This window comes from Aspergillus ibericus (genome assembly GCF_003184845.1).
Source record: "Aspergillus ibericus CBS 121593 unplaced genomic scaffold BO80scaffold_37, whole genome shotgun sequence".
Lineage (NCBI taxonomy): Eukaryota > Fungi > Ascomycota > Eurotiomycetes > Eurotiales > Aspergillaceae > Aspergillus > Aspergillus ibericus.
This window is the reverse complement of record NW_020292135.1, coordinates 215,700-236,671: the sequence shown is the minus strand read 5'-3', so window position 1 is coordinate 236,671 and position 20,972 is coordinate 215,700. Positions and strand designations below refer to the sequence as shown.

The following is a 20,972-nucleotide window of genomic DNA, read 5'->3' as shown; positions in this document are numbered from 1 at the left end:
GAATCAGAGGAGTAAAGGACTGGTGAGGCGGCCGAGTTCTCATTCATTCATTCCGGATTCGATCATTCTCCCTCGCTCACTACCATCTTAATAATCCTTCTCTGTCCAATTATGTGCGTACATACTGACCAGATAATCCAGATCAGATGATACATAGTATATCCTTCAAGAGCACATAGAAACAATATCGGTTCGAAATATCCAGAGTTGGGTGTGTGGAGTAAATTCAAAGCAAAGTATGTGGCAGTCTTGTTGGTGCGGTTGCGTAAACCAGATCAAAAGCATTGCAGGAAGACAGTTGATTAGAAAGGATACAGGCACGGTTGAAGGTTAACCGTGTCAACTCAAATCCAATCGTTCCGCCTCGGAAGAGAAGTGATTATATGCTGGTAATCTGGTTCGGTCAATCGTGCATGCTGGTGCTTTTTTTAGGGTTTCCTGGGTTTTGTTGCTTGGCTGCGCGGGTATGGACGGACTGAAGTTAATGGTTCATGCTGTGGGGTGTCAGTTTAGTGGTGCTTTGACTTCAGGTATGAGTACTGACCTCATCTCCTCCAGATCATCCAGGTGGTTGCACATGGCCACGAACAAATCAAAGAAAAGTGGATGTCCCATCTCCATTTCAAACTGCATCGTTCCGCTATCCTTGAAGATATGGCGAGTTCGGATGATCATTGCCAGATAATGAGCGCGTAGTCGGTATTCGGAATCAGGCGTGTTATCGTAAGCATACCGTGCAGACCGGAGGATCACATCAATGGGGATACCGCTCTGAAGACCCTGCTTGCGGAGAGCAAGGCGCTTGAGCTCGCCCAGTCCGTATTTCTCCGCTGCACAGTACACGGCCGTGTCTCTGAGGACGAGACCGCCAGCCCCGGGGTGAAAGAATGTGGCCTCGCTCGACCTGCTACGGCTGCCGTCGGGGGTACTGTAATCCTGTTTGGCGCCCTCCAGCTCCCAAACATCTTGGGCTTTGTTGTGTACCAGCCGTGGGTAGTAGTCGCCTTTGTAGAGGAACTCGAGGACACAGGAAAGAATTTCAGGCTCTCTAGGGTTGTGTGGTCAGTTGTGCCATGGTTGAACGAGAGGAGGGCTGCAATATGTACTCCTCTGGTAAGGCTATCACTTTCTCCGGGTTGTCTCCTACGAATTGGTCCTTAAGCACAGCGTTGAAGAACGGAGATCGGGACAGAACGTCTTCGTGCGCGACGAACATGCGCTGTTTCCGGCCGACAATCAGGCTGACTAGAGGACTGTGAAGTGCATTACAGTCAGTTGGGGTGTTATCCTACGAGTGAAACAAGCATGTTGCGCATGATCCGGCAGCAGCTCTGAAGACGCATACGAAAGTATAAAACTCGCCTTTTTGGTGGGGGACATGCCTGTTCCTCCTGCATCTTCGCCTTTTTGCGATCCTCGCGCACTTTCCTGCCAGACCGGGAAGATTTGCCCACCCGGTGATGCTTGGATGTGAAAGAACGATTTTTTAAGATCATACTGCGACCACCCATCGACCGAAGCAGGAAATATACGAGAGACATCCAGGTGTAGAGGCAGAGGAGGGAAAGGAAAAGCCACACCAGAGAGAACGAGCGGATGAACCGATCAAACGATAAAAGAGCGAATGACGCTGCCGCTGGATCATGCGGGTCGCCGCATGAGCTGAGTCCTGGAAGCCTCTCCAAGACGAAATCCCTCTCGTAGCCGCCGGTCTTCATGAGATGAAGACCTGGTGGGTTGGGAGGGGGTCTTGAACTTAGCTTGAGCGTAGGCTCATCTACTGGGAGTAAATGAACGTGGCGGATGGTCGACTCTGGAAGCGTGAGGAGGGAAGAAGAAGAGAAGAGGAAGAGGAAGACGAGATGAAGAGGAGAAAAGAGGAGGGATCATGTGATGGTGAGCAGCTGATTGGCGACACCTGACTGGGATACTTACAACTAGTAATGGAAGTAGTCACCACCTCCAGACATCTGCCTCGTCCGAGAGGAACTGCTGCCTATATGACTCAACTCTAGGCAACACAGCGGGTCGATTGATCTGCATCCAGGATGCCGTTACTGCTTTTAGCCGGGCCATCCAAGGTCCAGGCCACGTTCTAGCTCCCGGAATCATGTCCTGCATATGCGACATTCATACGTCAAATTAACGCCAATCTTATCAGCCTCCACCACGATCTCCGCTGCAGATGTCCCCGACAGGGCACGGGTGAGGCCTCACAATCGATTCAACACCATCCTTTCGACGACAGACCAAGATGAACCCATTTTCCATAGTCTGTCACATTCTGACCTGGCTGGTCCCAGCCCTAACCCCGCCTCCACCCCCACCACCACCCCCATCATTCACCAAATTCCTCTCTCTTCCTCCTGAACTCCGCCTCCTCATCTACGCTCATGTCTTCGGCCACCGTCCACTTGTGGTGACCGTCTCAGACTGGGGAACCTGGCGGCTCTTGCCCTCCGAGGATCACGAACACGATCCGAGCTTTCTATATACGTACCCCCATAATGTCAAGAAAAAGAAGCCCTTTACCGTCGCCCTGCTCCGCGCAAACAGGCAGATTTATTGGGAAGCGTTGCCCGTCTTCTATGCCAGCGTGAGTTTTACACATGACTTTTGTTGCACGTTTCTGTTGGGTCTTTTGGGTCACATGTCGGACTATGCGCGCGACCACGTCCGGTGCATTCGTCTTCGACCAGAAATGATAATACCGATAAATAATGCCCCTCAAGATTGGGAGCGGACAGGCTTGATGGATCTATGTACGAGTCTGGCCTGGTTGAAGGGGCTGAGGAAGGTGGAGGTGCTGTGTCCTCCGGATTCGTTTCCATGTGATGAGGAGGCAGCCATGAAGGAAATTGGGGCTGCGTTGGGGTTGGTGAAGGTGAGAAAGATGGTCGTCACTGGTGAAGCGAGGGATTACAGCGCTGGGTGGGAAGAAAGGCTGGGAAAGCTTTTGGAAGAAGGAAAGCCCGATTGACATTATTGGTCAACCGTATAATCAGGACATGAACTCATCTCAGAACTAGCGGGGTATACATGAAAGCGCATTAGATGTTGCCTCCTCTTTCCTGGAGGAACTTGTAGTACCGGGGAGCGCACTTTCTCCGCCATTTCTTCCCCCACACATAGACTGCCATGCCGGCCACTAGAGAGAGGATCACCCAGATGCCGTAGAATAGGAACAACCACCCTGGGCCGGTGGCATCGTAGAACGGCTGTGTGGTCTCGGAGATGATGAAGTTGATGATGGAGCTGCAGATGGCAAGAATGACGACGATCTCGCCGCCAACGCCGGGGAAACATTCCATTGCATAGGCGGTTGCCTGTAGGTGCATTGTTAGTTTAATGGATGACAAGGGTTGACCAGGCATATACGCGGGAACATACTGTTGATGTCGCAGCCACCTGCTGAGCAATCATTGCTCCGATGCCCACCGTGATTGTCATCCAGTGTGCTCCCTCCTGTGCACCCCAGCCATACAGCTCGTATCCCACTGCCGTATAGATGAAACAAGGCGCCAGGGCCCAGAGACGCATCTCCGGCTCCTTAATACCGTCATTGCGACGAGCGAGGTAAATGACAATCTTGTCCCCCATCACACTGGTGAGGTAGCCAACAATACTGCCAACCAAAGCGGACAGGTAGGCAAGTCCAGTCTGGCCGTCCGTGAAGTTGTACGGCGCCCCGGTGAGGATCTCAGAGATGGTCTTGTTGGTCACAATTCCCGAGGTGCAGCCGAAAGCGAAGATGATACCAGCCTGCTGGTATGTTAGCATGTGTTATTATATTGTCAGTGTTAAGGAGTGCCATACAATGATGATGTTGGGGAATGCCAGCAAGAAGAAGGGCCGCTTAAAATACGACCAATACGTGGTCTTGTCTTGAGGATAGTATACCCACAGGCGCAGCTTCTCGGAAAAGGTCCGTTTGGGGAATTGGGACGGCGAAGGGATTGTCCCACTGGCGGCACCCTCGCTGACACTCGCGTTGTCAACCACGGCGGGGTCTTTTTTGTCCACAGAAGCGGTTTCGGCCACGTCTGCCGGGGTTTTGGTTTTGGCTTCCTCGGTGGGCAGGCTCTGTGCAGGGTTGAAGAGGAACCGGGGAAATAGGGTCTCCTCGTAAGTGAAGAAGAAGACGATGATCAACACTGCTTCGCCAATGGAGACTACCCATTGGGCCCAGCGCCAGCCCGGTCCGTCGGCAATGTAGCCACCCGAGACCAGACCAATGATGGAGCCCAGTTGCTGGGCGAAGATGTAGAAACCTAGCATACGACCGCGCTGGTGGTCGAAGAAGAGATCGAAGACGGCCAGCTGAATCACCGCTTCATACGCGGATGTACCAAGTCCATTGACGATGTTGCAGCCATACCATTCGCCTGCCGTATGGAACGCACCCATCCAGATAGAAGAGCCGATGCAGAGAAGCAGGGTGGCGAGAAAGCAGAACCGGCGGCCAATCTTCATGGCCGCTGGGATCCAAAAGATGTTCACCAGACCTAGCATGAGATAGTTGAGAGCGCCACCACCATTCATGATGGTCATAGTGGACCCGGTCATGTCCACGATTGTCGAGTAGGCATCTCCGGTGTTGTTTTCGGCAAAGGAAAAGATACAGGCATAGGCAGAGACAAGGAAGAGGTGCCAGTACTTCTTGAATTTGGACCATTTGAGCGGATCACCCTCGCAGGCCGTGGGAGGGGGCAACAGGATGATGTCGGAGCTGTCGTGGGCGACATCGAGGTCATGTTGAAGATCGATCAGCAACTCCGTGCCGGGGACATCAAGGTCTCTGTCTTTGAAGACTGGCATGGTGATGATAGTGCCAGGGGAAGGCTGAGAGCTCTGCTGGTTGGGAGCACTTCATCGTGTCGGCCAGCTCTCTCTTTATAGGAGGCATTGGGGTATGGCAACAGATGGCGACCACCACGATCCGGGGCTCGATAAGCTTCGGATAATATTAGCCAATGTTACCCCAGGTTTAAGGCGATATCGTTATCGGAAGAATTATCAAAGTGTGGAGGCGACAGGGACGAGCAAACGAGAGGGGCGGCAGGTCCAAGCGACGGAGCAACGCTGGCGGAGGAGCTTAGCCGGACGCTAATTGTCCTAACCTCTGCAACATCTGGTCTTGACTCACGCCATCGACCATGTCGCTATCGACTTTGCCTGTGATTTGCCATCGCCTCGACCTTCCAGGGCCCCGGCCTGGGTTGATATGAGATTAGCCGTGTGCAGGGTAACTTGATAAGCGTGCCCTCCCCCCATCGGCCTCATTTCATTAGCAAACTGAAACCCTCGTGGCCACAGCATGCGTGTCGATCAGTCGTCGCAGCACCCCTCGCTCTCCATTTTCATTCGCATCGACTCCGCACCGCCGGCAGACGTACCCATGCTTCAATCTCCCGTCCTTATCATCGGCGCTGGCACCTGGGGTGCGTCGACGGCCCTCCATCTGGCCCGACGCGGCTACACCAATGTGACCGTCCTGGATGCCTACCACCAGCCCTCCGCCATTTCGGCCGGCAATGACGTGAACAAGATAGTCTCTTTCAGTGAGTGTCTCTTATCAGCGAGGGACCAGAGGACACAGCTAACATACGCACAGCGGACCCCCCCGCTGAGGACGACCCCAATTTCGTCAACAAGACGTTTTTTGCTGCCCTTACCGAAGGGTTCCAGCATGATCCGGTGTTCAAACCCTATTTCCACAACACCGGGAATATCACTGCGGCCTTTTCCCCCGGTGGTCTCAAGCACATCGGAGGGCGCGACCGCGGCCCCGGCATCGTGGAGTTAAACGACCCGGAGGATTTCCGGAAGGCATTTCCCTCGGGTATTCTGACGGGTCCCCTGTCCGGATGGAAAGGCTATTGGAAGAAGACAGGGGCTGGATGGGTACATGCCCGGAACGCCCTCGTCTCTGCCATCACCGAGGCCCAACGGCTCGGCGTGACCTTCATCGGAGGGGACCCTGAAGGTAAAGTTGTGCGCTTAGTTTACTCATCCAACAATGATGTTATCGGGGCTGAGACAGCAGATGGAAAACAACATCTTGCTTCCAAAGTGATTCTTGCTGCGGGTGCCAATGCGGACCAGTTCCTCGATTTCAAGAAACAGCTTCGGCCGACCGCCTGGACGCTGGCTCACATCCGCATGTCACCCGAGGAAGCCGAGGCATACCGCAACTTGCCTGTACTATTTAACGCGGACCAGGGCTTCTTCATGGAGCCAGATGAGGACAAGCATGAACTTAAGATTTGTGACGAGCATCCAGGGTACTGCAACTGGATCGTTAGTCCGGATGGCGAGCGTCGAAGTGTTCCCTTTGCACGTCATCAGATCCCCCTTGAGTCGGCCGAGCGCATCCGCGGCCTCCTGAGAGCAACAATGCCTCAATTAGCGGACAGGCCTTTTTCGTTTGCCCGAATCTGCTGGTGCGCGGATACTGTTGACCGGAACTTTCTCATTGATTATCATCCCGACCACCCCTCTTTACTGCTTGCCGTTGGTGCGTCTGGTCGAGGATTCGCTCATATCCCTTCAATTGGTGGATTCATTGTCGACCGGCTGGAAGGAAAGATGGATCAGAGAATTGCTGATGCAGTCCGTTGGCGACCCGAACAGGCAGTAGATCGGGACTGGGATGATACGCAGAACCGATTCGGGGGAGACTATAAGGTGATGGACTTTCAGAAGGTCAAGGGGTGGACGAATATACAAGAGTCATAGGCGGCTGTCTAGTTCCCGAATGTATGATACTGATGATTGGGATCTTTTCTCTATAGACGTGTTCATTTGGAATAGACCATTCTTTTCACATAGCTAACAATTATCCGATTGTTTCAAGAGTAAAGACGGTGCATAGTAGCGAGCTGTGGAATGTCGATCGCGTCAATGAAGACCAAGGACATTATCCACATAAGGGAATACTGACTAGTCTGCCTCTCAAACCGTCATACTAAAGGCTACCTGGAGTAAAGTACCAATCCAACAAATCCAAACAGCAACAGCAACAGCAAACAAACAGATCCATGTACCTAAGTAAAACGAACCAATAACCATCCGCCCAGCCGATCTCTTCCCGAAGCAGAAGCTAGTGGCGGTGCAAGGGTGGCACATGCGGGGTTGCCCTCCCCGACCCATGTGACATGTCTTCGCGGTGATATCATCGGCTGACTCGCTTCCCTGAGCTGCAGGCCCCCGACTCAGGAGCTCGGGGTGACTATGTCTTGCAAAAGACTATGCTGCATAGCTCTTGAAAGTGCATCTTTCGTTTGTGTTACTTGTGGATCCGACGTGATATATATTTGAGGTATGACTACCGTTCGTTCGACGGTTTGCATGCGAACTGCAGACGGCTTCTTTATCCGCATAACTTGGCCCCTGGTTGTGAATGTGTGCTGAATGGAGATGTTGTTATAGAGTTTGTGTCTTTGACGAAGGGTTACGAATCGAGATAGTCGCCATGCAGCAGTGGAAGAATTGGAGACGTCCGTCTCTACGCCAATCGCATGACCCCGTCTTGACGGCTGAAGACGAGGCATTCCTACAGGAGATCATGTCTGATCCGGCGAATCAAGGACCGGTCTCGCCTGCTACTGAAGTCGATAATCATCTATCGCCTGTGTCCCCCGTGCCGACGGAAACGCTGGAAACTACCCAATCGCCCGTGTCGCCGGCAGAGGAGTTTGGAAGGGAGCTAGGGGAGGAAGAACGAAAGGCTAGAGATAAGACGGAGCGCTCGCAGAGTGTCTCCCAGGGTTCAAAAGCTGAAGGATCTTCTCAGAAGAAGGGACCGTGGAGCTGGATTCGAAGGAAGAGTACCGTGGAAAAGAAGGTAGCGATTCCCCCACCCTTCTGTTTCTATGCAGTTCTGACTATTCTGCTGTAGGGTAAGGAAAACGGGAATGAACCGGTGTCAGCACCTACTCCAAGCGATGTACAGCTCTCCGAGCGGAATAACGATGAGGAGGCCAAGCAGGAAGCGGAAGACATGACGGAGATCCTCGAACGCCTTAACCTGGCGGCGGAAAACAACCGCGTGTTTTCCATGGGCGACGAGACACGAGAGCTGCTTCGTAAATTCACGTTGATCTTTAAAGACTTGATCAATGGTGTCCCCACGGCATACCATGATCTCGAAATGCTCCTCAAGAACGGCAATAAACAACTGCAAAGCACATATTCCCAGCTTCCCAAATTCATCCAGAGCTTGGTCGAGAAGCTTCCGGAGAAATGGACCGAGACCCTGGCCCCTGAAGTTCTGGCAGCTGCCACTGAAAAGGCCAGCAGGAGTGGTATCAACGTGGACAATGTAGGCAAGGCTGCCGCGGCCGCCAACAAGATGGGGCTAAAGGTGCCCAGCCTGAAGGAACTGGTGGGGAAGCCGGCAGCACTTGTAGGAATGTTACGGTCCATCATGGCCTTCCTACGCGCCCGGTTCCCTGCGGTGCTGGGCATGAATGTGCTTTGGTCATTGGCATTATTCAGTAAGTTGCGCAATGTTACATCTAGATGGTACGGGCACTAATATTAAATAGTCCTGCTGTTTGTCCTCTGGTACTGTCACAAACGTGGCCGTGAGATCCGACTTGAAAATGAGCGTCTTGTGACCGAAGAGGAGATTGGAAAACTGAATGAGGCGTCCCCTGAAGAGCAGATCCGCAGGACTGAGACGTTGACGACCACGGCTCCCCGAGGAGCTTCCGCGGCAGAAATCCGCCAGGGGGTAAAGGAGGTCGAGCAAGCACGAGGGGCAGCCGCTATTGCGAGCAGCTCCAAGGAGAAGGAAAATGCGCCTAAGAATGACATGGCCACTCGGCCCAAAAGATCCAAGTCAATATTGTCCATCTGGTCTAGGTCGGACCAAAAAGCAACACCGGCAGCACCAAAGATTGAACCTTACCCAGGCACGTGAGTATGGCGTTATCACTTTTGGCGGGGCGGAATCGTTTTTTGAGTCATCTGATACCATCTGTCTTCATCTGAAATCCATGACTGGACGTCTTACGACGACCTGTGCTCTGGCCTGAATCAAAGCATCACTTAGGCTACCTCAAACATCATGCGACCCATGGTTGAAGAGCGGACCGGACATGTTGCGGGCAACCTGGCTCCGGGTGGCAACGTTCATCTCAGATCCTTCAAGGCCGTTCTGGAAGGTTGGCCGTCTAGCCGCCCTTCCCGGCGGTGCTGGCGCCGAATCAGGGGGCGCTTCGTAGCTGGAGGCACTTAGACCGCTACCGCACGAGTCGAATCATTCACATCCAAGTAGATCACCAAAGTACCTTGCACAATGCCCCATCATTGCCAACAGCATGATCCTGTGCTGGACGACGAGCAGCTTGCCAGAAAATCGACGAGACTGCGGGGTGCAGCCACCAACCCAATCATACAGCTAAAAGTAGCCACGCATTGGCCAATGGGGTCTGTAACGGCTGCCGATCCTGAGCAAGCGCCCCACTTTCGGGGCTAGTGGTACGGTGGTAATACTGTTACATACAATAGCGGGCAGCATCATCTCTCCACTATCTCGCCTCAAATCTTGATAACGATAGGGCACTCCTTAGAATCAGGAAAGAAGTGAATGGAAGCTATTTCTTCTTAGCTGACACGACGGCGCTTATTGAGGACAAGTATAGCATTGCCACGCCCCTATTCATCTACTCCATGAGCACGGACTGACCATACCATTCCTAAAATGAATGCGTAATGAAAACTCGTCCCTCTCCCTTCTGCTGGTTATCAGCCCATCCATGATCCTCTGCGCAATTCCCTACCCATCAATAACAACACCCCATTACGAAACGACAACCACTAGATACCATTCCCTTCACATGTTGATACCACCCACACCCGAAGATCAGGATAAAGACACCGGTACTCCGTACGGAGTACCTCCCTAGCACTAGGTAGATAGATCAATCATCCAACCGGCTTACATAGTAGTAATCCCCGGCGGCAGCCAGCTGTCCCTCCCCTCCCCTCCCCTCCGTCCGCTTTACCGCTTGTTTTGAACCAATTACAACATGCATGCATCATGTACGAATGCCAAAGGCTGCCATGCCTGATTTTCACTCTCTTTTTCTGTTGGCACGTTAGGCGAGGACTAATGTATGTATGTATCTACCGAGAGGGAGGGAGTGGTGTGGTGCATTCTTGGATTGCCCTGGTTTTGATTCTTTGGTCTGTTGCCAGCATTGGTAGTATCTTGGGGATTGTTTCATTACTACGGAGTACTAGAAGGGAGAAGAGTACTAACTTCCTATGGAGTGGTGTTAATCCCCGAGGTTAGGAATAGAACTAGTATATCAACGACGCAATAATAATACTCATGAATTTAAACCGCGGATAATTGACAACAATTTAACAGTTGCCTGAATATCGTACACGGTCCCTCGTATGATCGTAGTAGGCGAAGGAGAAGGAACAGTGCCCGGGCCGTTCGGGATGATGCCGAAAATGTCACGGACCCTCGTTGCCGCTGGAACTTTTGATGCGGTGGCTTTTTCCTACGATTCCTGCCCATGTTACTCGTTGTCCTATTTTTGTCGCCGTGTCGGAGTTTGGGCGGGATCACGTGTTGGTCTTTTACCTCGTACGGAGTACTTCTCTCGAGGAATATAATTTGGAGGGTGTATTCAAATTGTTGGATGGTCTTCTCTACAATTAGGATATTATTGATGTCTTCAATTTGTTACATAGTATCCATCGGAAAGGTGTTGGTTAGATATCTGCACTACATAAGTAGGTCGGAGAATTAACCGTCGGTCGGTCAGAGGGCTTGGGACTTGCTGCGTTGGTCACTAAAGCATGCCTGGATCCTTGTGGCTCTCGGGCCAGCCTTAAGGAGAACGGTGCAGCGTGGTGCAGCCGCTGAAGGCTGAGGCCTGGGCTTGAGCCGCGGATACCGAGGCTCTGGCGCTTTGTAGAGGACGGAGTACCGTGCGCTGGTTACCCATGTTCAGGGTCGGGATCTCAAATCTATGCCTTACTAGGGTCAATCGTGAAGAGGACTGCTGACGGGGGGATTAGTATTAGAACAATGACTATTCCAGGTTGATGGGATTATGACAGCCGATCATAAATCAGAAAATGAATACATGGAGCATTGGCTGCCCATCTTTCAGACGATACTCCGTAGTGAGGTGAGTACTCCATTGCTGAAAGAAGCGATCAACTTGGCTGGCAGCAAGGAAGAATCTTAGTACTATGGACAGCGAGGCCGCAAAGATCCACTAGCCCCAAACGGGTAAAGCATAGCCGCCAGAGCCGTGCTCGGCCAATCCGAGAGGTGGGATTGACCTCATCCGGTAAGGTGTCCATCGCGGTCACCATCCGGATCCATCCATGTCATCCTCCTTACTCCCGACCTCCTGAAAGTGCAGCCCGTCCGGCAGCCATCTCGTGTTTCCTGCGTCTGCACGCGCTATGATCAGAACAACTGCATTGGATGGATCACGTCCACCTGATTGAGCATCAGAATGCTATGACGATATGAGACGGGTGGCACCGTGCAGAGGGCACGGTTCAACAGCTGTCCTCCCTTTCTTAGCGGCAGGAGTTGGCCTGGAAGATTTGCTTTTTCCCCTTCTGATGGCCCGCTCTGCATGCCACGATTCGGAAAAAGACCCCCCTCCTCTACTATCAGAGGCTCGGGAGGGATCTGCGTTCTTGCCTGCATGCCTGTGATCTAACAGATTGCATTTACATCCTGCGTAGCTCTAGGGTCGGTGGTGTAATGCCGTACGATGTACGTCAGGGTACAGAGAGCATGTAGCGGTTGGCCATATACGTGCCATCCCGAGATCATCATCCATGGTCCTCCAGAAGCGCTGGGCGATCTAGACGAGCGCAGGCGAAAGGGGTGAGTCACCAATGCTCACCTGGGATGACTCCGTCCATGGCACTCAGCGCTGTCCATGATTTGCCCGGCGATTCCTGCTAGGCAGGCGGAAGAGCGGGCCAAGTCATGGATGGCAATCAAAGTACCTAGGGTAATTTCTGGCCACAGGCTGTCCACTTCAATTTACCGTCGGTACCCATACCTCCATTCGTATGGAAAGATCATCTAACGCCATCTGCAGTTTCAGGTACCCAACGAGGGACTACCCAAGTGCCTTCAGCATCCAGGGAAGAACGTAGGTCCTATGTAGAGATGGAAATCACGGTAGTACATGCCGGAGCTCATTCCGGCACAGCCTTATGACCCCATACGTATGTACTAGTTAAGGGGTATGTCATGGACGGAGGATGGACTGCGGATTCCATGTGTTGCCTCTCTGGCCGGTCGTGACTAAGTGGTACTAAACCGGTCATATCACTGTCGCCTTCCCTCCAGACTGTTACAGTCCCCGGGCCCTGATTGGCTCCCACGACTGAACGAACAGCAGAGGCCCAGCTGGGGTGGATGCAGGCAAAAAAAGAAATGGGCAAAAGAAAAAAAAGATGCGGTGAACGCCCGCCCGCCAATGGTCGTGCCTGCTTTTGTGGTTCCTGACCAATCATCACCCCGCAGACTGCGACCGGCCGAGGCGGGCTCCACCCTGACTGGAAAATTTGGCCCGCCCCAGGCAGTCCGAGGCCGTTCCGTCTGGTAACCTCCTCGTCACGGTACGACGGCGTACGGATAGATGATCTTCTCCCTGCTGTCTTTTCCTCCCTCCTTCCAAACATCTATTCCACCCCTCATCTCCTCTGCCAGCTTCTGTCGCAGACTCTGCCTTTAACCCCCCATCCACTCCCCAGACCCCTTTTTCTTCTTCTTTACCATCCAGATATCGTCAAGGGTTCCGCGCCAGGATGGCTTTCGCTGAGCTGTAGATTCCTCGCTGGGGGGCACGGCTGCCTTTTCCATGCTCCCCAGTCCAGCAGCTCCGACTATCTCCAATTGACTTGACGATCTATCTGTTCCTCTTTCGACGCAACGACAGCCAGCGTCGGAATTGCCCCTCACCACACTTACAGGAGAAGCACTTTGACGTCCCTACTGGACGGTGAGGTGCTTTTGCGGTCTACGAAAAGTTCTTCCCTATCGTCTCCTTACCCTCCCCTCCTCCGTCCGATCTCCCTACCGATTTCCACCACCGATCCTGACCTCCCCCACCCGGTCTTGCATGACGATCACGACTGATTCCTCTCCATCTACGCCATAACGATTTCACGGTCCACATAATCCCGCCGAACTTACGATATCGGTCCCTGAACCTGTCTGCTCAAGTCGCTGACGCAATTGATTCTTTGCGGCCGCTTGACGGGTAACAAACTTTGTCCAACCACAAGTCTCTCCCCCCAACCTAACCTTGTCCCCGTGCCAAGTTGAGCTGGACGAGCCCATACCAACAAAAACCAAACAATCCCTATTGTTGACGACACAATGTCGCCAACACTCCATTCCCCCAAGCGGTCCCCTCAGGGTGCCGCCAAGGCTGGTTACCACCGCAGTTCGAGCCCCCGGGCTCTCGATTCCAACCCCGCCGGCCGTTCTCCGAGAACATCCAACAAAGCTATCTCCCTCAGCTCCCTGACGGCCGATCGCAAACGACGAGCCTCTTCGTCCGTCTCGAGTGTGTCGTCCGTCTCATCCATTGGGGAGCTCAGCGATGATGCAAACGATTCCGAAGATGATGACGCGGATGATGAAGAAGAACAGCCAGCTGTCCGTGGCCCGTCTTATGGTCGCCGTGACAGGGCTCATAAGACGGGTCTAAAATCCCAGAAGAGGACCAAGAAGATGAAGTTTTCGGATGATGACGGCTATGACGGTCAACGGAGTAGCGATGACAACGAGTCCGATGAGAGCTCAGATGATGTCTACGCCGCTGTGGACTACATCAGCGACGGCTCGGATGATGAGGAACAAGATGTTGAGAAGTTGGAAGAGCTGTTGATCGTAGAGTCTGAGAATGAGAACCCCGTTGGCGGTATCTTGGCAGCTCCCGGCACTGACAATTGGGCCGGCCCCAATGTCTTCGACGATCACATGATCCTGTCGGCTGCCTCCTTCTTTGACGAAGAACAGCTTTACACTGCCATGGAGGCCTTCGGGGAGACCGACATGGCTAGCGAGACCGCGATTGAGACCCCGGTGCCGCGCCGGGTGCACTTTGAAGAGGACTCGGATTCCTCGTCCGATAGTGATTCACACACCGAAGACGAAATCCCCAGTGATTTCCTTCAGCAGGACAGCCTCGACCCTCAGTTGCGTCGCATGATCGACAATGATAACAACGAGAAATACTCCCGCCGCCGGCGCCAGTCTGACGAGATGTATGCCGAGTCTGACTATGGGCATTCCAACATTTATCACGTGGAATCCGACGCCATCTCCGATGGTTCGGAGTCCAGCGGCTATGAAAGTATGCAGAAAGCTTGTCAATTTCGCCTAGTTCTCTTGCTGACACATTAAAAGCCGATGATGGCGAGACTACAGATGAAGATCTTCCCCCTCCTGCCACCATCACACACCCTAGATCTATCCTGCGCCGTGATTCTTCGGCTTCGTTGGCCCCCGCCGGGGATGAGAAGAGCGAAAGTACTACACGTCGGCGAGGACCCATTATGGGCACTTTCGTCGCCGACCCTCACAAGCCTGTTGCATTGGTTGACTGCACTGGCAAGCATCTGGTGATCATCCCAGCATATGCTTCGTCTCGTCACGACTGGCTTGAATCTGCCACGAACAGCGTTTGCGGTACGGCTCATAACAGCCCGCGCGCTACTACAATGCACCTGATCGACGAGAGCGACACGGAAGCCCTTGCGTCGCCCAACCGTCTTGACATGAGCCCCATGTTGGCGTCCAGCGCCAATCTTATGATGACTGCACTGGGTAATGACATTGCGCCCGGCGGCCAGGTCATGGGTCCGCCGGAGGCATTTTACCCCTCCCGCGAATTTGCTATTGATAGCTCTTTCGAGGACGACGACGAAGACGACCCCGAGGCTGCCTTGAACGTCGAAGACTTCATTGACTTCGGCGATGGCTCGTCGGATGACGAAATGGACAAGGCCTTTGACGAGGAATCACTCATGTCTCCCATGGTGGCTCGGCCTCTCCAAGCGGGCGCGGGTACACCGACGCCCAATCGCGGGGTTGACTCACAACAGGCTAGTAGTGCGGAGCGATTCCTAAACCATCTGGATCGTGGCATTGTGACGGCATTCCGTCGTAATCACAACCGCTACCAGGCCCTCTTGCGCCTCCCACAGCATCGGGAGTTCATGCCGGCCAACTCGCCGTCTCGTCCTGCTAGCGTCTTCCGACATGCACGCCATGCGGACCAGCGCACCCCCACCCGCAAGCGCAAGGCTAGTGGGTACAACGGCGGGGAAGCGGTGCGCCGAAAGCTCATGGACGCCCACCGTCGCAGCCAACTTCCTTTTTAATTGCCGTCCGACCCACGCGATACCCTGCTATCTCTGCTTTGAGACGAACTTAGCGTGCATGGCTTTCCACTAGTTCCTCGAACATATTGAACTTTTGTACATGGCTTTAGAGTGTTCTGCCTGCGCAGGCGGGCAGACTTCGGTCTTCTTTCTCATGTGGGCGGGAAGAGGGATTGGCATGACCAAAAGTTCGAGTTTGATGATGACGTTTCTACTTCTGGAGTTGATCAAAGGATATACCTTGTGTTACGAAGACCTTTCCCTTTCTGTTTTGATTTTGCGGATCTTCCATGGTCGACATGTGAGCAATGTTACGCCGGCGTAGAATACGAAAATGCAATAAGAACTTATTTACTCCAATCACCGGCTACGAATAGTCACCTCCTGTCATATCGTATCGGGCGTACGACAGCCCTCGGGCACCATGTCATGCCTCATGTAGATGATGCTTGTCTCGGTGTATAACCCAGCGGAAATGAGAATACCACCCTATGCAAGCCACGCCAGGGGTTCGCAGTAACTGCAACGCCCCCAGAACCCTCCGGAGCAGGTAGAACAGAGCCATTGTACGACACACCAGGGCCTCATCGTTGTGTAGTCGAGCTGGCCAACAAGTTATGGAAACGAGCCCGTCGAATCCGGACCAATCCTCTTCGAGCACACGACATGAGAAGCAAGATATATATCTGCTCCATCATATTTCCATCCCATCAACCGACAAGGTTTGTCCGGTATCCCTGCTGGAATGCGGAGACGGCAGACACAACCTGGAGTCACGGTCCAGGCCTTGAGCCATCTGGCTAGGTCATAACGGAATGAATTCCACAGTAGCATTTCTATGTATTCCGGGGCCCTCAGACCTTCTGTCCTGCACCTGATGATTGCTTATTTCCCTCGTTCAGCTGTGGCGGCAATCCGTCGGGACTTTAATTCACGGCGGTTACCCGGTCAATTGGAATGTGCGTCTCTCTCTCACTCTCACACACACTATTAGTCTAGTCTATTCGATCAATTTGGGAAGGGAATTACTTGTAAGACATGGGTGAGTCAATCAAATCGTCTCCGGGGATATTTATAGAAAGGGGCAAAGGTAATTTCGGCGGTTGCTGGAGGGGCGACGAATGTGAGAGCGGAAGAGAGGGGGATGGCTGGTGGTCAAGGTTCAGCGAGACGCCGGGTGACTGCACGCAAGCAAGCTTAAGCGTTGAAGATCGGAGCGTTCCATTGGAAATGGCCCCAGGATTTGTGTTTGGGTTAGGTCTGGGCATGGAGTTCCTTTGTTCTGGATGGTGGAAATTGGAGCCTGGGGTGATCCTGACGTGGTGATGTTCATGTTATGAGGGATGAGGGATGGGAGTGAGGTTGCTGGTGTCACTGACCCGACACATGACCCTCTCTGCTTGGCTGCCCCTCTTCTTCCTCCCCTCTTGCTCTTTGTTCACTGGCTTTTATCACATTCACTTATCAGATGCGTGGATGTCCAGTCCTTTGGTGTTGGTTTATTGCCACCATCGTTCGATCGAGATGATGGAATACTCAGTGTCATGTCGTTGCTATGGGCTGAGATGACTGCTGAGGGCATCTGGCTGTGAGACATCAGACCAGGCGCAGCCACCGACGCCCTCTCTTTCATGAGGCAAATAAAGGTTCTTCACCATCTTACCTTTTCGGCGGAGCCAAATGCCGGTCTCTGCCAACTTTGATTGGCGATGCCTTCGCGCCCCCGTCAGGGTCTTGGACCCTGTTCCTGCACTAGCGACCGTCGGCGCTTCTGGATTGGATTGGCCATTGTGACACCGACTGCGTACGCATCAACACGCTGCTAGTTGGAGCAGGTTGTGTGCTTGCTTGATTGTCTTACTTGAAAAGTCCGGTCTTTGGCCATGGAGAACTGCCGTGAATGACCCTGTGAATACTAGGCGACAGCCTTTGTCCCTGTTGCTTTTTATGCCGGAGCTTGTCCCCTTTTATAACGGAGCCTATCGCACTTCCAGTGTTATATCTATGGGTCCGGCCCTCCTGGGTAACAGAATACTTCTGCTGCCTTGTTTTCTTCCCAAGCTATCTCTCGTTGCTAGTGTTTCTTTGCTCCAGTGCTCTGGTATTTAGACGCTCGTTTATCTTCGCTCGTTGACTTGTTCGTTTCTTTGGTTATCTCCTAACCCTTCATTTATTCAAAATATTGCATCTCATACAACTCTCTACGTCTGTACTGTCCGTCTGAACCCATCCATCATGAGGGCCGTAGTGCTGGCCTCTCTCCTCTCGGTCTCCCTCTGGCCTCTTGCGGCTTTGGCGCACCCCAGGGGTTTGGTAAGTGTGTTTCTGGGTATGTGCCTATGCAGAGCTGACTTTCATAGGTGTGGGAAACCGATGAATGCTATCCTAGCCCGGGAAAATCCGACAATGACTGTTCTGACAACCAGAAAACTGGTTTTGACTGGTCAGGCCTCGCTCTCGGTTCCTTCTCGGCCTATGCTGGCTTTGACTTTTCGGGCTTCTCCTTGAAAGAGAGCTTCGGTGCTTCTGGCTCTGGTAGTGTAAGTACTACATGACTCGTGTTGCTTCATAATCTAACGATCCTAGGGGAAATGCATCGTTGGCAAGCTCTCGAAGGGAAGCTCTTCGGGCCCTAAGATGTCTTCCGGACAAAGCCAGAAGGGATTCTCGGTCAGCAGCTTCCGTCTTGCCACGTCCCAGGAAGCCGATGTCCACATCATTTATAATATGCCTGACGGGTCCACCTGCAAAGATGTTGCGTCCTGCTCCCCGGCCGGTACAGATGTCGCCAACGATCAATGCGGTGGTGCCGCTTCAGTGAGCTTCGAGCTAGATGCGGACACCGATGTCGAAGCCTGTGACTTGGGTATCTACAAGGTCAGCTTCGATTGCTCGCCTGGCCAGGACCCATCGACATCCAGTACCCTTGCCCTTCCGTCCTCGACTAAAGCGAGTGGCTCCTCCACCCCACTCATCCCAGTGGCTCCGCCCTCATCTGCAGCCGCGACGACTCCTGTCCCTACAACACCAGTCAGGATGACCACGTCGACTGTTTATACCACTCGGGAGGTGACCATCACAAGCTGCGCACCTACCGTGACTAATTGTCCGGCGAACTTGGTCACCGTGATCACCTCCACCATTGCTGTTTCGACTACTGTCTGCCCGGTTACTGAATCCTCTTCTGGGAGTTCCCCAGCCAAGGGTACGTCAGCGGAGAGCACTTCTAGCATGCCGCTGATCACGACGTCTGCCAGAGTTCCATCTGGTAGCTCCCCTGTCGAGCTCACTTCTCCTTCGAGTCCGGCCCCTACTGCCCCTGCTTCATCCACCTCCGTTGTTGCACCAGGGCATGGTTCTTCAGTTCCCGCAGTTGACAAGACTACTGTCATCACATATGTGACGGTTACCACCTGTCCAGTGACTTCTACCGGCTCTGCGGGCGGCTCGCTCACCACGTCAGTGGGGACGACGGTCTCTACTGTCACGCTGACCTCGACATCAACCATTTGCACCAAGTGTGTTGCTCCGACTTCTGCTGTTGGGTCCTCCGTTGCGCCAATTTCGTCTGGCCCGGTGTCCGTGCCTGAGAGAGTGACCACTGTTGTCACTTGGGAGACCGTGACCACCTGCCCTGTGACCCATGTTGTTACCTCAAGTGGTGTTCCTGTCACCTCAGTCACCAGCACGGTCTCAACCCTGACCCTAACCTCCACCTCGGTGTCCACGGTTTGCCCTGGGTGCTCAGCTTTACCAACCTCTGTGGTTTCCAGTGCTCATGGCCCGTCCGGGATTGCTCCCATCTCATCCGGACCTGTCTCTGTTCCCGAGAGCACAACAACTGTGGTGACCTGGGAAACCGTGACCACCTGTCCTGTGACTGCCATCGTCACCTCGAGTGGCAAGGCTATCACCTCAGTCACCAACACTGTTTCAACCATCACTCTGACAGCCACTTCCACCATTGCCAAGACAGTCGGACCCTCGGGGGCCTCGGGTGCCACCGGAGTGCCCACTCCCGCTCCATCTGCTCCTTGCCCTAACACGGTGCCCAAGTGTATCAATACCTGGCTAAACCTGCTTCCCAAGTGCAACTCCAACAGCGATATTAGCTGCTACTGCCCATCCGATGAGTTCACCAAGAAGGTCATTGCCTGTATCCAGGCATGGGGAGCCTCTCAAGCAGAGGTCCAGGCCGCTCTCTCCTACTTCACTGGTATCTGTGCTGCCTATATCCCGCGAAACCCAGGCATCGTGACCGTCATCCCTACCACAATCACTCTGGGTCCTGGTCCCACTGGTGCCTCCCCGGTGACCGGTACAGCCCCTCACTCAGCTCCCAGCGGTGCCGCGCCTGTAACCAAACCCGCCACGGCTGCAACCCCTGCGCCATACACAACCGTCACCTACTCCACCTGGACCGTGACTGTGCCCAAGGTTGTGTTTACCACCGCCAGCGGAAGCACGCAGACCACCGTGGGCCTCATCCCCGGAGGACCAACCAGCACCTCAGCCATCTCCACCCATCTCACCAATCCCTGGGCGTCATCGACCCTGGGCACCTCCTCAGCCCGACCAACTCCGTCCCGGTCCCCCAGCTCCACTCCTCCTCTGCTGTCCAACACCGGAGCGAACGAGAAAGCCCCTTCGTGCTGGTGGTTGGGCGTGGCTATTGCCGCTCTCTTGGGTGTCTATCAATAGTCTCTTGGACAATCCCATGAAGAAAGACTCAAGTTCAGGTGTAAATTGCATTAGTTAGCTTAGCTTAGCTCTTGATAATTAGCTAGTGTATCTATGGTTTCTTGACTTGCTAATAAAACACTTTGCTTGTTTATACTTTCATTACATCTGATTCCAAACAAGATGTTAAACCTACCTCATGTGAATCATCTCCACTCAACTACCACAATGTAGATATCCTCCCATATTGTCACCAGACACACTCCATAACTAAACCAGCAACTCACCTATACCCGATACCTATAACTAACCTACTCTCTGATCTCCCCCTCCCAGCCAAAACAAATCCCCCACGAATCCCAACGATCAGGATATCCAATCAGCAGACATCCCCAACGCTTTACACACACCATTCAAATATACAATGGTACCGAAATAATCCCTGCATATACATTGGACACGTGACACATTATCAAACACTCTGGAAGAAGAGAGAGCTCTTCTAGATATCTTTCCGTCTATACATCCCATCCCATACCAGCCGAACGGAACCATACCCATCCATACATACCTACTAAGACAGTATATAATACCCCAGCAGATACCAAGTACTAAGTACCTCCAAAACAGAGATGCTATATCAATGTCTCTCACAACACCGTTACTTACTCACTGAGTAAGTAAGCGAATCAATCTATTGGTAGATGACTAGGTAGGTAAGTGAATATTTCCTATCCATCCAAACATCTATCTATCCATACTTTTCAAACAAATTAACCCCTCTTCGAAATACGTACTATGTATGTATGTATGTATGTATGTATGTATGTATGTATCCATGTATGATATTGGGGAAGGGAAGGGAGGGGTAAGTTCCTAGACCACGGCTAGGGCTA

At 53.0% G+C, this 20,972-nt stretch overlaps 9 protein-coding genes across 9 annotated transcripts; 5 read left to right on the top strand and 4 right to left on the bottom strand.

Moving 5' to 3' along the window:
* Nucleotides 1–279: 279 nt before the first annotated feature.
* On the bottom strand, nucleotides 280–1,380 carry BO80DRAFT_480299 (uncharacterized protein; the record flags this gene model as incomplete). The annotated part of the gene is made up of 4 exons (XM_025723330.1): nucleotides 280–494; nucleotides 545–1,048; nucleotides 1,107–1,253; nucleotides 1,346–1,380. The coding sequence occupies 4 exons, from the start codon at nucleotides 1,378–1,380 to the stop codon at nucleotides 482–484; spliced, it is 699 nt and encodes a 232-aa protein (XP_025572597.1). The 3' UTR covers nucleotides 280–481.
* Nucleotides 1,381–1,985: 605 nt separating this feature from the next.
* Nucleotides 1,986–3,045, top strand: BO80DRAFT_427566 (uncharacterized protein). The gene has a single exon (XM_025720037.1). The coding sequence runs from the start codon at nucleotides 2,255–2,257 to the stop codon at nucleotides 2,978–2,980; it is 726 nt and encodes a 241-aa protein (XP_025572596.1). The 5' UTR covers nucleotides 1,986–2,254; the 3' UTR covers nucleotides 2,981–3,045.
* Nucleotides 3,016–4,902, bottom strand: BO80DRAFT_165251 (MFS transporter). Its single transcript, XM_025713904.1, has 3 exons — nucleotides 3,817–4,902; nucleotides 3,391–3,762; nucleotides 3,016–3,326 (listed from the first exon to the last, which is right to left on the bottom strand). The coding sequence occupies exons 1-3, from the start codon at nucleotides 4,816–4,818 to the stop codon at nucleotides 3,051–3,053; spliced, it is 1,650 nt and encodes a 549-aa protein (XP_025572595.1). The 5' UTR covers nucleotides 4,819–4,902; the 3' UTR covers nucleotides 3,016–3,050.
* A 239-nt stretch (nucleotides 4,903–5,141) lies between these two features.
* Nucleotides 5,142–6,831, top strand: BO80DRAFT_504185 (NAD(P)/FAD-dependent oxidoreductase). The gene is made up of 2 exons (XM_025724410.1): nucleotides 5,142–5,561; nucleotides 5,615–6,831. The coding sequence occupies exons 1-2, from the start codon at nucleotides 5,318–5,320 to the stop codon at nucleotides 6,736–6,738; spliced, it is 1,368 nt and encodes a 455-aa protein (XP_025572594.1). The 5' UTR covers nucleotides 5,142–5,317; the 3' UTR covers nucleotides 6,739–6,831.
* Nucleotides 6,832–7,196: 365 nt separating this feature from the next.
* On the top strand, nucleotides 7,197–9,082 carry BO80DRAFT_427563 (uncharacterized protein). Its single transcript, XM_025720036.1, has 4 exons — nucleotides 7,197–7,321; nucleotides 7,432–7,846; nucleotides 7,901–8,498; nucleotides 8,550–9,082. Exons 2-4 carry the CDS (start codon nucleotides 7,475–7,477, stop codon nucleotides 8,924–8,926), a joined length of 1,347 nt encoding a protein of 448 aa, XP_025572593.1. The 5' UTR covers nucleotides 7,197–7,321; nucleotides 7,432–7,474; the 3' UTR covers nucleotides 8,927–9,082.
* Nucleotides 9,083–12,075: 2,993 nt separating this feature from the next.
* Nucleotides 12,076–12,865, bottom strand: BO80DRAFT_457543 (uncharacterized protein; the record flags this gene model as incomplete). The annotated part of the gene is made up of 4 exons (XM_025722235.1): nucleotides 12,076–12,128; nucleotides 12,178–12,194; nucleotides 12,520–12,684; nucleotides 12,759–12,865. 4 exons carry the CDS (start codon nucleotides 12,863–12,865, stop codon nucleotides 12,076–12,078), a joined length of 342 nt encoding a protein of 113 aa, XP_025572592.1.
* A 418-nt stretch (nucleotides 12,866–13,283) lies between these two features.
* Nucleotides 13,284–15,762, top strand: BO80DRAFT_165140 (uncharacterized protein). The gene is made up of 2 exons (XM_025713903.1): nucleotides 13,284–14,366; nucleotides 14,441–15,762. Exons 1-2 carry the CDS (start codon nucleotides 13,385–13,387, stop codon nucleotides 15,394–15,396), a joined length of 1,938 nt encoding a protein of 645 aa, XP_025572591.1. The 5' UTR covers nucleotides 13,284–13,384; the 3' UTR covers nucleotides 15,397–15,762.
* A 518-nt stretch (nucleotides 15,763–16,280) lies between these two features.
* BO80DRAFT_165114 (uncharacterized protein) lies at nucleotides 16,281–16,778 on the bottom strand. Its single transcript, XM_025713901.1, has 2 exons — nucleotides 16,426–16,778; nucleotides 16,281–16,365 (listed from the first exon to the last, which is right to left on the bottom strand). Exons 1-2 carry the CDS (start codon nucleotides 16,662–16,664, stop codon nucleotides 16,323–16,325), a joined length of 282 nt encoding a protein of 93 aa, XP_025572590.1. The 5' UTR covers nucleotides 16,665–16,778; the 3' UTR covers nucleotides 16,281–16,322.
* Nucleotides 16,779–17,177: 399 nt separating this feature from the next.
* BO80DRAFT_165135 (extracellular serine-threonine rich protein) lies at nucleotides 17,178–20,127 on the top strand. The gene is made up of 3 exons (XM_025713902.1): nucleotides 17,178–17,709; nucleotides 17,757–17,936; nucleotides 17,983–20,127. Exons 1-3 carry the CDS (start codon nucleotides 17,632–17,634, stop codon nucleotides 20,095–20,097), a joined length of 2,373 nt encoding a protein of 790 aa, XP_025572589.1. The 5' UTR covers nucleotides 17,178–17,631; the 3' UTR covers nucleotides 20,098–20,127.
* Nucleotides 20,128–20,972: the final 845 nt, after the last annotated feature.